Consider the following 13,494-nt stretch of genomic DNA (forward strand, 5'->3'; position numbering starts at 1 on the left):
CCACTGCCATTTTACTGGAAAATATCGAGGAGCGGCCCACAACGAATGCAATCTAAAATACAAAAATCCAAAATTCGTTCCTGTCGTTTTTCACAATTTGTCGGGTTACGACAGCCATTTGTTTATCAAAAAATTGGGAGGAGAAATAACCTGCATCCCATGCAACGAGGAAAAATACATCAGCTTCTCGAAAAAAATCAAAGTGGGAGAGTACATTGGTAAAGATGGAAAAACCAAAGAAAAAAAAAATTGAATTGAGGTTCATCGACAGTTTTAAATTCCTTTCCTTCGGTTTGGATGCTTTGTCAAAAAATTTACAGCCAGAAGAGTTCAAAAACCTCGCAAAATATTTTGAAGGAGAAAAATTCGATTTGCTTCGTAAAAAAGGTGTGTACCCTTACGATTGGGTGGATGGATTCGATAAATTTCAAGAAACGCAATTGCCTCAAAAAGAAGCGTTTTTTTCAAAACTCAACCACACTGAAATAAGTAGGGGGGGTCCAAAATTCTATATATTTTGTTTAACCAGTTATTCTTAATTAATTTTTGTAGAAAAGTTTTAAAAACAATTCAGTTTTTTCTATTTTTTTGTGGTTGGCCTTCTACTTCTATTTAAACATTTTTAAAGATACATAAAAAAAAAAAAACATAAAAGAAAAATCTTTGCAGCGGTTTTTTTGCGTATAAAGTTACGCAACTTTATTTTAAAATTTATGCAATTTAAATTTTGATTGGATGAATTTGAATTAAAATGAATAATAGTTGCGTCTTAAAAAAAAATGTAATAAAACTTTTTTTGTTAAAACGTAAAACTTTTATATACTTAAAAAATAGCTTATTATTGTTAACTAAATTTAGATATCAATTAAAATGAAAAAAATTGTAACAAGACGTAATAACAAACTAGTTTTAAATCAAAATAAACAAACTCCTTTAGAAAGTCTCCCTGTAGTTGATAAATTTTATCATACAAAGTTGCCTTTACTCAGAGATGTTCTTGCACTTGTCTTTAACGAAGTCAACAATAAAGTATCTTTTGAAAGTGCTTGTCGAAGAGTTGCAAAGTTAGTAGAAAGTCATTGGACAGAGCGTAATATCTACACAATATCATATCAGGCCATTTTAAAACGTCTGCAATGTGAAATCAATGAATATCGTTACTTAAAAGGTGTTGACAAAAACAAGCAAGGTGATAGTTTTTTAAGTAGATGTATTTCTATGAACAAATCCCTTAAAAAACTTTTTGACGTTTTCTGCTTTAATCCAGAACGTCGTGAAAAGCTAGAGAAGTTTTTCGGTATTTCAATGAATGCTGAAGACTACTCGTATCTAGAAAACATGCGTGGTAACAGAAATTTTACTTGTCAAAATGTTGATAAAACTTTCCATCAAAAAGTTGTTAATGAAAAAAGAAAAATGGAGAATAAGATTAGAAATGAAACAGCAGTTTATCAGACAATGTACGTTGATAACGATGATAGTGAGTTAAGTGAATTTGAAGATGAAGATGAATTTCTTGAAAAAGAATTAACAAAAAATGAATATCAGTTCTTTGAAAAAGACACTGAACCAATTAAAAAAAAGAGAGTGATGTTTGTTGATGTAAGTGAACCAAAACAGCCATACATGACGAGATCAAAATCAAAATTAATGTTTGAAGATAGTTCTCACAATACTTATGTTCCACCTAATGTGCGACAATCAAAAAACTTAGTCTTAAGTGATATCTACCATGCATGTGCAGAGTTAGATGGAGAAGGATTCTCGATGAGTAAAATGCAAGTTGCACTAAAAGTAATCGGCAATCGAATTTTTAAAACAAAATGGAAAATTCCAGATGAAACTGACCGTACATCAAAGTACGATAAAAATAATTGTGAAGCTCTTGAGAACACATTTATTGATTCTAACACACTCCCAACACGCAGTGCCATTCGTAAAAAACTAAAACAGATGCACGCGTATTCTCTTGGCTTGATTGCAGACAGAGTTGTTCAAGCTAAAAATAGTGGCGATATAATAACTCACGCAACTGACTCTACCACTCGAAAACATGTTGGGACCTTTGCACCTTCTGGTTTACATATTAACCGAGAATATTATTTTCCTTTGCCTACATTAGCAATTGCTTCAGAAACTACAGCAAATATTGCAGATGGAATAAAAACAACATTCGAAATGTTACAGGAAGCCTCAAAATACACCTCAGAAGAACTATACCAGAAGGTAGACGTTCATATGACTGACAGTACTGTTCATAATATAGGAATATCTAAAGTCACAGCTGATATACTCAATAGAGAAATTCCTGCTGGTCAACTGTTTTGCACTTCACATACAGCTTTAGGTTTTGACAGAGCTATTGAAAAAGTTCTAAATCAAATTGAAAATGAAATGAATATGGATAACCTTTTCAAAGGCTTTCTGTTAGATATATCTATTAACAAAAGTACGGAAACGTTGTCCTTAACCTTTCTCTCATGGGTACTAAACTTGTTTGGTCCGAGTTTTATTCAAAAACCATGGAATTATTATAAAGAATTTAAAACTTTTATGCAGCGTAAAAACAAAGATATTTTTCTTTTTGAATTTAAAGATGTTCGATTTGAATGTCTTTCGAAATGTTCTTCTATAGTTTGCTTTCACTGGGATGACTTTAAGGAGTTTTTGGACCAACATGAATATATTACAAATAAACTTGCTTGTTTAGTCCGAGATTCTATGAATTTTGATTACATTATAGTTACTTTAGTCGTGGTAGCAGCTTTTGGAATGCAAGTCATTTCACCATTTTTCTGTAAAACTAAAGGTAAAGCCACGCATTCTAAACTGCAAATATTCTTTAGCAAGATGCATTCAAGCTTATCTAATGATGTCATAAATCAACAATTCTTTGAATTTAAAGAGCCATGTGTTCAAGGAGTATCAAAGAGACTTTTTGAAAATCTCATTAAAGAAGATTATGGCTTAGAAGTTGTTGATGTAGTTCGAAAATACTCATCAAAGAACTTTGATGATTGCATTATTCTAGCAAATATAGTTCGGAAAAGTTTAGCTATAGTTCTTCAACACCAAAGAGGAAAGCATTATGGGTTTGGAGAAAGAAACAATGAACGGTTACCTGATGAGTATTACGTTTTTAATCAAGTCGTTGGAGTTGATAAAGCAATTACAAATAATATTGAACTTGAGCGTCAGTGTGGAACTCATAGCAATCGACTTCGAAAAAAACCGTCACTTTCAACAGTTTCACGTGGTAATGTTCTTAAATATTCAAATAATTTAAGAAATGAAGATTCAAGTAATTTAGAGCTATTTCGGAAAATGGGTCCTATTGTTAGAAAAATTGAAAGTATAGAATATAGTTGGAACCAGCGACAGATTCAGCTGAGACAAAGCGGCTTAACTAAAAAAGAACAACAAGCTTTACATCAGGCGTCCAGGAGAAATTCTATTTTAACTTGTTTAAAACTACAAGGCGGCCCATTTACTTGTGGATCAGATGTAAGTGAATATATTGAAAAAGAGAAAGATCTGATAAAATGCCAAAAACGATTGAAGAATGAAGTAATTTATTTTAGAGATACAAGTAGGTCATTGCCGCGGAAATCAACTCTATTTAAAATCATGATTTTTGATAAAAATACAAAAAAGCGCCGTCTTATGTCTATAGAAGAATATGCTACTAATTTGAAGGTTCTACTTGGAAAGTCATCACAGCAATCCACAATCACCTACGATGACTTCCACAAAGTTATTTTGCACTTTCAATAGAGATCGAAACAAATTATTATTAATATTAGACTATCTTAATGATGTGCAATGTCTAATTTTTTGTGTTATTTATAAATAGGCATAATGATTACATATTTTATTAATAAAATGAAAAAAAATTTACTATGTGTTTTACATCGCTTATATTTGAAAATAATAATGATTTCATTTAATTTAACAGTAAATTCTTTTGTGAAAAAAATCACTTTTTTAAAAAATTGAAGTAGAAGGCTAAATATTGATAATGAAGTAAAAAAATTGTGAAATTCGAAATCAGCATAAAAAATTAATTAAGAATTAGTGGTTAAACTACAAAAAATCTAAAAAAAGTTAATTTTGGACCCCCCCCCTAAAATATGCGATGAAAATTACGCGCATGCGCAAAAGGTTTTGAACGTGTTTCAATGCAAAACGTTTAGAGATTATCACGATTTGTACAACGTGACTGACGTTTTGATTCTGGCTGACGTCTTTGAAAATTTCAGGGACGTTTGGATAAAAAATTACAAGCTCGACCCAGCCTGGTATTACACGTCTCCCGGGTTGGCTTGGGACGCTTGTTTAAAAAAAACAAAAATAGAATTGGAATTGTTGAGCGACCCCGACATGCTTCGAATGATCCAAAAAGGAACCCGTGGAGGGATAAGCATGATTTCAAATCGGCATGGAAAATCGAACAACAAATACATGAGCGACTCGTACGATCCAAACCAACCATCAAAATTTATCCAATACTTGGATGCTAACAACTTGTACGGATGGGCTATGTGTAAACCTCTTCCCACTCGTGGTTTCGAATGGATGGTAGAAGACGAACTGTCCAATTGGAGATCGGTTTCGTACATTTTGGAGGTTGATTTGGATTATCCGGAAAGCCTTCACAAATTATGTGGACACGCACGCGTCAGGCGGTGGAACTACTGTGGGAACCGCGGACTTGGATTTGAATTCTCACAAACTAATCAATGTGCTTGACCCTTCAAACGCGCAAGATGGAGCGACGAAAAGTTACGTCGACTTGTTGTTGCAAAAATCGAGTTTGACAAGTGTCGTTCCAGGATCCAGTTTCACCAGTTTGGGTTTTAAGTCTCAAACGTTGGCAGCGGTAACGACTGTTCCTGTGTTTTCGTTTTCCGGAAAATCTGGAGTGCTGAGAAGGCTGTGGCTGGCTTTATACAGCGCCTCTGGCACAAATGTTCCTGGAAATGTTTTTATTCGAATCTTTACAGACGGAGAAATTAACGTTGGAAATTATGCAGAAACAACGAAAGGAATTGGAGTGGACGCTACAGGTCTCGCTACTGATTTGCTTTTTTCGCCATTGGGAGGACCGTATTACGTCAACTCTTTGCAAGGATGCAACGTTTTCAGCACCACTTCCTTGAGAGGATACTTGACGTTAGACATGCCTTTTAGAAACGACGTCTCCATTCAACTGGTGAACAAAAATGCCACAGCCATCACGTATTGGATTCAACCGTTCATTTCCACTCTTGCGTCCATTCCTGCCAATATTCCTCTTTTCAAGCTGTACTGCAAATCGTTCCGATATTTGAATACGACTTATGGAAGCGAATATGTTTTGATGAACACCAACGGAAAAGGAAACGGAGTCTTTCTCAAATACATCAGAGCGCACATCATCGGCTCTTCTGGAAACTGGTGGGAATCCAGAGTCAGAATGTACGACGGAAATTTACCTCCTGGAAACGGCACCGTTCTCACTCCTTGGACTCCATACAACACCAACAATTACACCTACTTTCCTGGATACGACGGAGACAGCACATGCATTTTTTCATCCTCAGGATTGGAAGAGTTTTACTTGTCTTCGTGGAACGGAGTAAATTTGACTTTATTCAACAACAAATCGACGGGACTGCTGTACCAATCCAATGCTTCCATTGGGTCCACCACCACCATTTCCTTTTACAGAAATTTTGGAGAGGCAGACTCCATGCCCAGCGTCGCATCCGGCAGAAGGCTCGTCGTCACGCTCAACTCAGGTGACGCGCAAGTCGGACAATCCGGAAGCTTTTATCTTCTTCTCGGACAAGTGTTTTATTACGCTTAATTATCAAGATTTAAACACCTTTACAAAAATTAAAGTTTTTTTTCATTACGCGTGTTTTATCACGTCATGAAAAAATAAAACGTTTTCTCGTCGTCGTCAGGAATTTTTATCCCAGAAAAATTTTCAACCCCACGATTATCAAAAAAAAAAATCATTTTGTCCAAGAACTCTCTCTTTTGTCCAAGAACTCTCCTTTTCTAGTAGTAGTGATATATATTTTGGACTTCGGATAATAGTAGAAGGAAAGTTATCTGGAGTACAGATTGTTGTAATTATATGGGTAACATGTGGATATTTATAAATGTACTGAATGAACCACCATTGATTGTACTGAATGGACCAGACCATTTTCCGATATGAGCATTTATTGCGTTTGAGTTTGTTACTTACTGAAACAAAATACTCGTGTTTTTTTAATATAAACAAGTTGTGAAAGTGTGACTAATAAAATATACTAAAAAAAAAAAAACAAGACATAAACTTCAGTATTGGAAGGCAGCTAAATTTAGAATACAAGTTACTCAGTAAGGTAATGAGTTTTGTTTTAACATATTTCTATTAAGAATATTATATTTCATACAAAGTGAAATATTACTTTGAGTTATTAAATTCGTTGTAGTTGAATTATTTTCCAGTGTATCTTGTAGCTAGGGGCGGTAAATTAATCGGTATTTTGAATTAATCGATTAACGATTAATTTTAGCTAAATTAATCGATTAATCAATTAATTTTCGATTAATTTTTAAAAAATTTTACGAGTTTCAAAAAGTATATTGCAACTCATTAAGGTTTTATTTCTCTTTTTTCGTCAGATATGATCTTAAAAAACATAAGTTGTTATTAATATTAACATTTAAACTAGTTCGTTACTTAGAAATAAACAAACAAGCAGCCCTAAAACTTCTTTCTGCTTCTATAGAAGATGGGGGAAGGCGTTGTAAGTCTTTTATAAAGCGCATGGTCTTTTTCCAGTGCTTTCAAATACTGACATTTCACGTTTAATTCAAATCAAAATTTCTTGAGGGGATGAACTACAAGTCCTTTAGCTGTTCCTATCGATGAAGTTGTAGGTGATAGAATTTCTGCTTGTTCTTCAGCTTTAGTTTTTTTTTCATTGGTTCCATATTAGAAGTGGATTTAAACTCAGATGCTACTTCTAATTCACTACTCCTTAGGTTATCATCATGTAGAAACAAGCGTACATACATTTCTCTTGCTGTTTTAACAATACCATTTTTCTTTGGGTACTTTAAAAGATTACCTGGTGATTCTGAATCTGACTTTCTGACTTTCTGACTTTCTGAGAGAATTAATAAAAGAAGAAATTGTAATATTGAAGTAAACCAACAATATTACAATTTCTTCTTTTATTAATTCTCTCAGAGACAACAGTAAATAAATTTTGACCTTTATTAGTATTTTGCTCTTTAAGATTAAAAACAAAAAATTTTTTTCAGATTTCATCAGATTACAGTCTTTATTTCCCAATGCTATAAAACATAGCTCTACAATATGAAGAGCCTGAACAATATCAGAGATCTCTTTTATTTCTTCTTCTTTTAAAATCAAGTCAGTTCTGAGTATATCCATAAGAGCTTTTCCAATAGCACTTTTTAATTCCAAGAATCGTTTTAACAACCTGATTAGAGAATTCCATCCTGTTTTAATATCAGACTAAGCTTAAGCTCTTTTCCTAAATCGGCTTTACAAATGTTTTGAAGATTATCATTTTTAAGTGGTGATTTTCTAAACATCTTGATTTTTTTACGAACCTTTGATATAATAATACCATAGTCCTCATTTAACTGGGTTCCCTCATCAACAAAACTATTATTTTCTTCATTCCAGCATTCTTCATTGTCATTAACATCATCAGGATCAGATTCAACTTCTTCATTTTCATCATCCTCATCATTGATTAGTTCTTCTTGAGTTGTTTCCATTGCTCAACTCTTTTTCTTATAAAGAATATCACATACTGCAAGATAAATCCCATGCATGGCCTACTATATAACACGGCCGGATTTGTTGCCTTGAACGCAAAAAATTAGTGGGCCGAAAAAACACGAGTTTGAAGTTTACAATGAACCGATTTAACAATCTTAAATTAAACTTTTTTTAATTCAAGTAATACTTTATTTTGCAATGCCAAAAAAGTGTTGTGTTGTTGGTTGTAGAAGTAATTATAAGCGAAAGATTGAAGAATGTTCCAGTAACAGCAACCACGTAACATACAAAACTGTGTTTAGTTTTCCTGATAGCAATCAGTTAGATCTTCGAAATTGTTGGATTAAGTTTGTCAACCGAGCTGATTGGAGCCCCACAGAAAACTCAGTTATATGTATCGATCATTTTGAAGATAAATATTTGAAAAGAGGTAAACGTATAACATTGAATTATTGCGAAAATCCTATACCAACAATTATTACCAACCAAAACATCCTATCAAAGCCATCTTTAATTCAATCAACCTCAGCTTTACGTAAGCCCCCTGCAGTTCGTATATATTCTCATCCTTTTCTCGATGAAACATACGATTTTAGAAAACATGATACAATTAAAAGCATTATAGATCTTAATGAAAGTTTTTGTCCAGCAGGATTTTCATTTAAACTAGTTGATAACCGTGTGTTATTTCTTCGAATTTATTTCGACGACGGGGATGTCACTCCTAACATTGACAGTATTACTATTGATAAAGACTTACATGTAAAGCTACATATGAAAGGTATCCCAGTTCCATTGCCTAAATGGTTTAGAGAAGGCAGTGTTTTTAAATTGACCAGTGCCAGTATGCTTCTTAATTTTGTTTCTTATATGCATGAAGTTGCAAAGAACGTATCAAAAAGTGTATTATCAGATTTATATAAATTATCTCTTTATAAACCACAAGGACGTCCAATCTACACAAATGAAATCATTAGATTTTCTCTAATGCACAGATATACATCAAAACAGGCTTATACTTTGCTATTAGAAGAGTTTCCACTTCCTTCGTTGTCTTATTTAAAATCACTTTCAAAGGGTGGCATTGATCCATTATCAGGATTATTATTACTTTTGGAAAATGGTAGTATTAGTGCTGACTGTGTTGTTTTAATTGATGAGATGTATTTACAAAAAGGTGTCCAATATCATGGAGTAAGTTTAATTGGTGCTGATGATGATGGTAATTTCTATTCTGGTATAGTTGTGTTCATGGTGGTTAGCTTGAAAGAATCTATCCCCTTTGTAATTAAGGCCTGTCCAGAATTTCAAATTTCTGGTTCTATGATTAGTTCACATATAGAAGAAACGTTAGATACTTTATATAAAGCATCTTTTAATGTACGAGCTATAATAACTGACAATCATGCAACAAATGTTTCAGCATTTAAAATTCTACGTTTAAAGTTTGGTGAACAAGATAATGAAATATATTTTACTTTTATGGGACACCGGGTTTACAATTTATATGACAGTGTTCATTTACTGAAAAACATTAGAAATAATTTATTAAATTCAAAACGGTTTGTATTTCCACCTTTTGATTTTATTGAGTTTGATGATATTATTCATGTTGAAGCTGGAGAAATTTCTTGGAGTTTATTGCATAAAGTTTATGAGAAAGATGAATTGTTACCTGCTAACTTAAAAAAAGCTTTCAAATTGTCTGCCCAAACTTTACATCCAGGAAACAACAAACAAAGTGTTCCTTTAGCTTTAAATATTTTTGATGAAACCACCTCTGCTGCAATCATCAGCTATTTTCCAAACGAAACTGCAGCTGCTGGATTTCTAAGGCTTATTAATATTTGGTGGACTATTTCTAATTCAAAGGTAATGTTTAATACAAACAATAGGATTGGTAATGCAGCTATTCCAGGTGACAAAAAGTCACAATTTTTTCGAGTTTTTGCAACATGGATTAATGAATGGAAAAACTTGCAGTTTCAAAGATGTAATAAGTATACTTTATCTGCTCAAACAACTAATGCATTAATTACAACACTGAAGGGTACTGCAAGTCTGATTGAAGATTTATTTTCAGAAGGATATAAATATGTTTTAACTAGCAGGTTTCAAACTGATCCATTAGAAAGACATTTCAGTAAATATCGACAAATGAGCGGTGGAAGATTTTTAGTCAGTTTACGTGAAGTTCAAAGCTCTGAAAAGATATTATGCATGAAATCCTTAATTAAAGCCAATATCAATTGTTGGACGAGCAATCTTAAACTTGATACAAAAATTGACAAAAATGAACTTTTAATAAAATTGGAAAAATATAGCAATGAAATTCAAGAGAATGAGCTTTGTCATGACTCTTACGAAGTTGCAATCAATATATCTGGTTACATCACGAAAAAGATTGGGGATAAATATAACTGTTCTAACTGTCTGAAATCATTAAGTTTCAATAAAGTCTCAACAGAATATCTGGAAATTCTTTCACGTGGTGGTTTAACAAAACCTTCCAAAGAATTAGCTAACTATGTTTGTAATGGGTTTATAATTCTGGACACTGTAAAGAAAATGTTACTAAAGTATTCCCATGATATAAAAAATGCATCCTTGCTAGCGCTAGAAAAATATCAACCAAGTGATAGTGATTTTATGTGTATAGAACATGAGGAATGGGGAAGGCATTTGGTAAGCACAATTATTACCAACATATATTTTAACAATGAGCAACAAATTAAAAATGGAAACATTAGAAAAAATGAAGTTGCTGCCTTTAAAGTTCGACAAACCAAAAAAGACAAATGAATAAACCCATAACAACATAGTATATGTATATTGTTTTTTTGAGAAACAAAAGAAACTTGACTTGATTAATCTTTTTGTAATATATGTAAATGCTTTCAGTAAATGTGTACATTTAAAAATTATGCTAGTTTTACTAACATTTTTGTTAATTTTAGTTGTTTGAACCAATAATTTTAAGACTAAGATTTTGTAGATTAAAATTGATGGCTAAAATAGATAGTTCATTCGCTTAATGCAATCATGATTTATTATTAGCTAACTGTTTTAGTGTTTGAAGGTTAAGAATTTTGGTAATAGTAATAATTATAGCTAAGAGCAAATTATTTAAATATTATTAATGTCTTTATAGAATTACCTTCAGGTTTTGATTCAAAAGCTAAAAACCTAAAATCGGCCCACTAATTTTTTGCGTTCAAGGCAACAAATCCGGCCGTGTTATATAGTAGGCCATGTCCCATGGCAATTGCAAAGTTGGTGAATAACCCCCATTTCTCGTCCCATTTTCTTCATAATTGAAGCACCATCAGTGATACATCCGAAGATATCAATGGTCAGATTCAATCCGGATTCTTTCGACCAGGCTATTTGTACTACCGCACTGAAAATACTGTACAATCTCTGTAATTCGAATTTTTACGGGGAAAAATAAAAGTTTGAATTAGAGAGATTTTCAAATTATAGAATGTTGACTCTTCTTAATCGCATTTCACGGTGACTTTACATTTAATTGAATTACGAAGGTTTTGGAATAATGGAGATTCAAATTAGAGAGATTTTACTGTATATTATTTGTTTACATTTCACAGCGGTACGAGGTAAAAGTTTATTGTCAAAAAACGCCGAATTTTATTGATTTTTAAAGTGGCTTTAAAAATTAAAACGCTTGAAACGATTTATAAAATTATTCGATTAATCGTTTGGAAATTAATCGATTAACGATTAAGTTTTTTTAATCGACTAATCGTTAATCGGTTACCACCCCTACTTGTAGCTAGAAGTTATTTTGTAAATTCAATAATTTGATACTTTATTCGTAATACAAAAAGTTACGAATAAAGTATCACTCAATTTAATTTATATTGTTCTACATTTAAGCTTTTATATATGTTATATATAAAAAGTAACACGAAAAAGTAATTTTTATGATAAAATTATATGCAATTTTTATTCTTTTTTTGTTTGTTTCAGAAACATTATGAGACATAGGAAAGCAACAGCAGTAAAGGGTGGTTGGGATTAGAGAATGGCCGATACCGGGTATCTTCTTTTTTATCTTAAATTGATTTTTCTTTTAGTTTCTACCAATAAACTTCAACCAATAAACTTCTTGATATAATTCTAAGAGCATTATGTAGTCGATAACCACAAAGTTCTATTAACTTAAAACAATCTCACTTAAAATATTTTTTAATATATTTTTGCAAAAAAATTTATACGAATACAAAAACTGTAACGCTAAATAAAATAATTTGAGAATACGAATAAAATGAATGAGGGTAAAAAATATTTAATAGCTTCTTTTTATTCTGTTAAAACACAAGATATTTTTTCTTCTTTCGAATGCTGATAGCGCTTTTCGTTTGTAGCGCATTTCGAACGTATTATTAAAAAAATTATAGTTTTATATAAAATAATCGAAAACGTGTGATATCAAATGTACTTTCATTATCTCTATAGAAATTTTATTTGAAAAAAAAATTTTGAATTAAAAAAGTATAGCGTGGAAGTTTTATGATATAAGCACGACTCCTCATATGAGCAAGTGCAAACAATGTGATAGTTTAGTTACGAGAGGAGGAAAATCTTTAAAGTCTTATGGAACTACAGCAATGGTAAAACATTTGCGTTTAAAGCACTGCAAAGAGTTTGAACTTGCGGAAAAAAAAAAGGTTCAATTATTTCCGTCTATTTCTGAAACCTCAGTTTCTTCTACCACCAATACAGTACAAAGTAACATAATTCATGCTTTAAACAAAAAAAAAATAAAAAAAAATAGAATATTGATGACCACAGATCTATTCGAATCCTTAAAATAATAGGCAAACTTATCACATTGGATATTCAGCCATTTTCTATTGTTGAAGATACGGGATTTAATGAACTGATTAAAGATGCTAACCCCAATTACAAATTACAATGTAGAACATATTTCAGCCAAAACGTAATCCCTAGCATGTATGATGAACTGTTTGAGAATATAAAAATAAAAATCTCCGCGGCAAACTATTTGTCTCTGACGACAGATATTTGGACAGCGGAAATCGCATTCTTAAGCATAACTGGACATTGGATAGGTCCAACTAAATTTTCCCAAGAAACTGCTGTTCTTCGAGTAATTCATTTTCCGGAAATTCACACAGGTGTTCATACAAAAGAGTATTTACAAAAAGGTTTAGAATCTTTTGAAATCCCGTTAAGCAAAATTCATCTTATTGTTACCAATAATGCAAGCAATATGAAAGCTGCAGTAAAAAACAGTGGAATGACATCAATTCCATGCTTTATCCATACTTTGCAGCTATGTATTCATGACTCTATATTTAGCCAAAAAACCATCAAGGAAATTTTAACTTTATGCAGAGGAATAACGACCCATTTTAATCATTCACCAATAGCATGTGCAAAATTAAAATCAATTCAGCAGCAATTAAGTACTGAACCTCACAAAATGAAACAAGATGTTTCAACTCGCTGGAACAGTTCATTTGAAATGCTACAAAGAACTTTTGAACAAAAAGTTCCTTTGGCCACTTATGCAGAGTTTGATGAAATTAAACTTCCTACTAATTATCAATGAGGAATAGTCGAAAAACTTGTTTACATTCTTGCTCCATTTGAAAACTTAACAAAAAAAATGTGGTAGGAGGGACGAAACTTGCGCAATAATTATACCATCT

General features: G+C 32.1%; 2 protein-coding genes across 2 annotated transcripts; both read left to right on the forward strand.

Annotated features, from left to right (window-relative positions):
* Positions 1 to 7,851: 7,851 nt before the first annotated feature.
* On the forward strand, positions 7,852 to 10,716 carry LOC149888220 (uncharacterized). The gene has a single exon (XM_090086871.1). The coding sequence runs from the start codon at positions 7,994 to 7,996 to the stop codon at positions 10,595 to 10,597; it is 2,604 nt and encodes an 867-aa protein (XP_089942997.1). The 5' UTR covers positions 7,852 to 7,993; the 3' UTR covers positions 10,598 to 10,716.
* Positions 10,717 to 11,840: 1,124 nt separating this feature from the next.
* LOC145197542 (zinc finger BED domain-containing protein 4-like) lies at positions 11,841 to 13,394 on the forward strand. The gene is made up of 3 exons (XM_090089030.1): positions 11,841 to 11,854; positions 12,312 to 12,540; positions 12,594 to 13,394. The coding sequence occupies exons 1-3, from the start codon at positions 11,841 to 11,843 to the stop codon at positions 13,392 to 13,394; spliced, it is 1,044 nt and encodes a 347-aa protein (XP_089945156.1).
* The last annotated feature ends 100 nt before the right edge of the window (positions 13,395 to 13,494 follow it).

Source organism: Hydra viridissima, unplaced genomic scaffold (assembly GCF_058129835.1).
Source record: "Hydra viridissima isolate aposymbiotic clone 2 unplaced genomic scaffold, HvirCarnegie_v1 scaffold_5, whole genome shotgun sequence".
In the NCBI taxonomy this organism is placed as follows: domain Eukaryota; kingdom Metazoa; phylum Cnidaria; class Hydrozoa; order Anthoathecata; family Hydridae; genus Hydra; species Hydra viridissima.

What these genes read in the sequence shown, in the direction of transcription:
- LOC149888220 (XM_090086871.1), top strand. Translation starts at nt 7,994, where the DNA reads ATGCCAAAAAAGTGTTGTGTTGTTGGTTGTAGAAGTAATTATAAGCGA.
- LOC145197542 (XM_090089030.1), top strand. An exon ending in TTTCTTCTACCACCAATACA is followed by an intron (nt 12,541 to 12,593) that starts GTACAAAGTAAC and finishes AAAAAAAAATAG; the next exon opens with AATATTGATGACCACAGATC.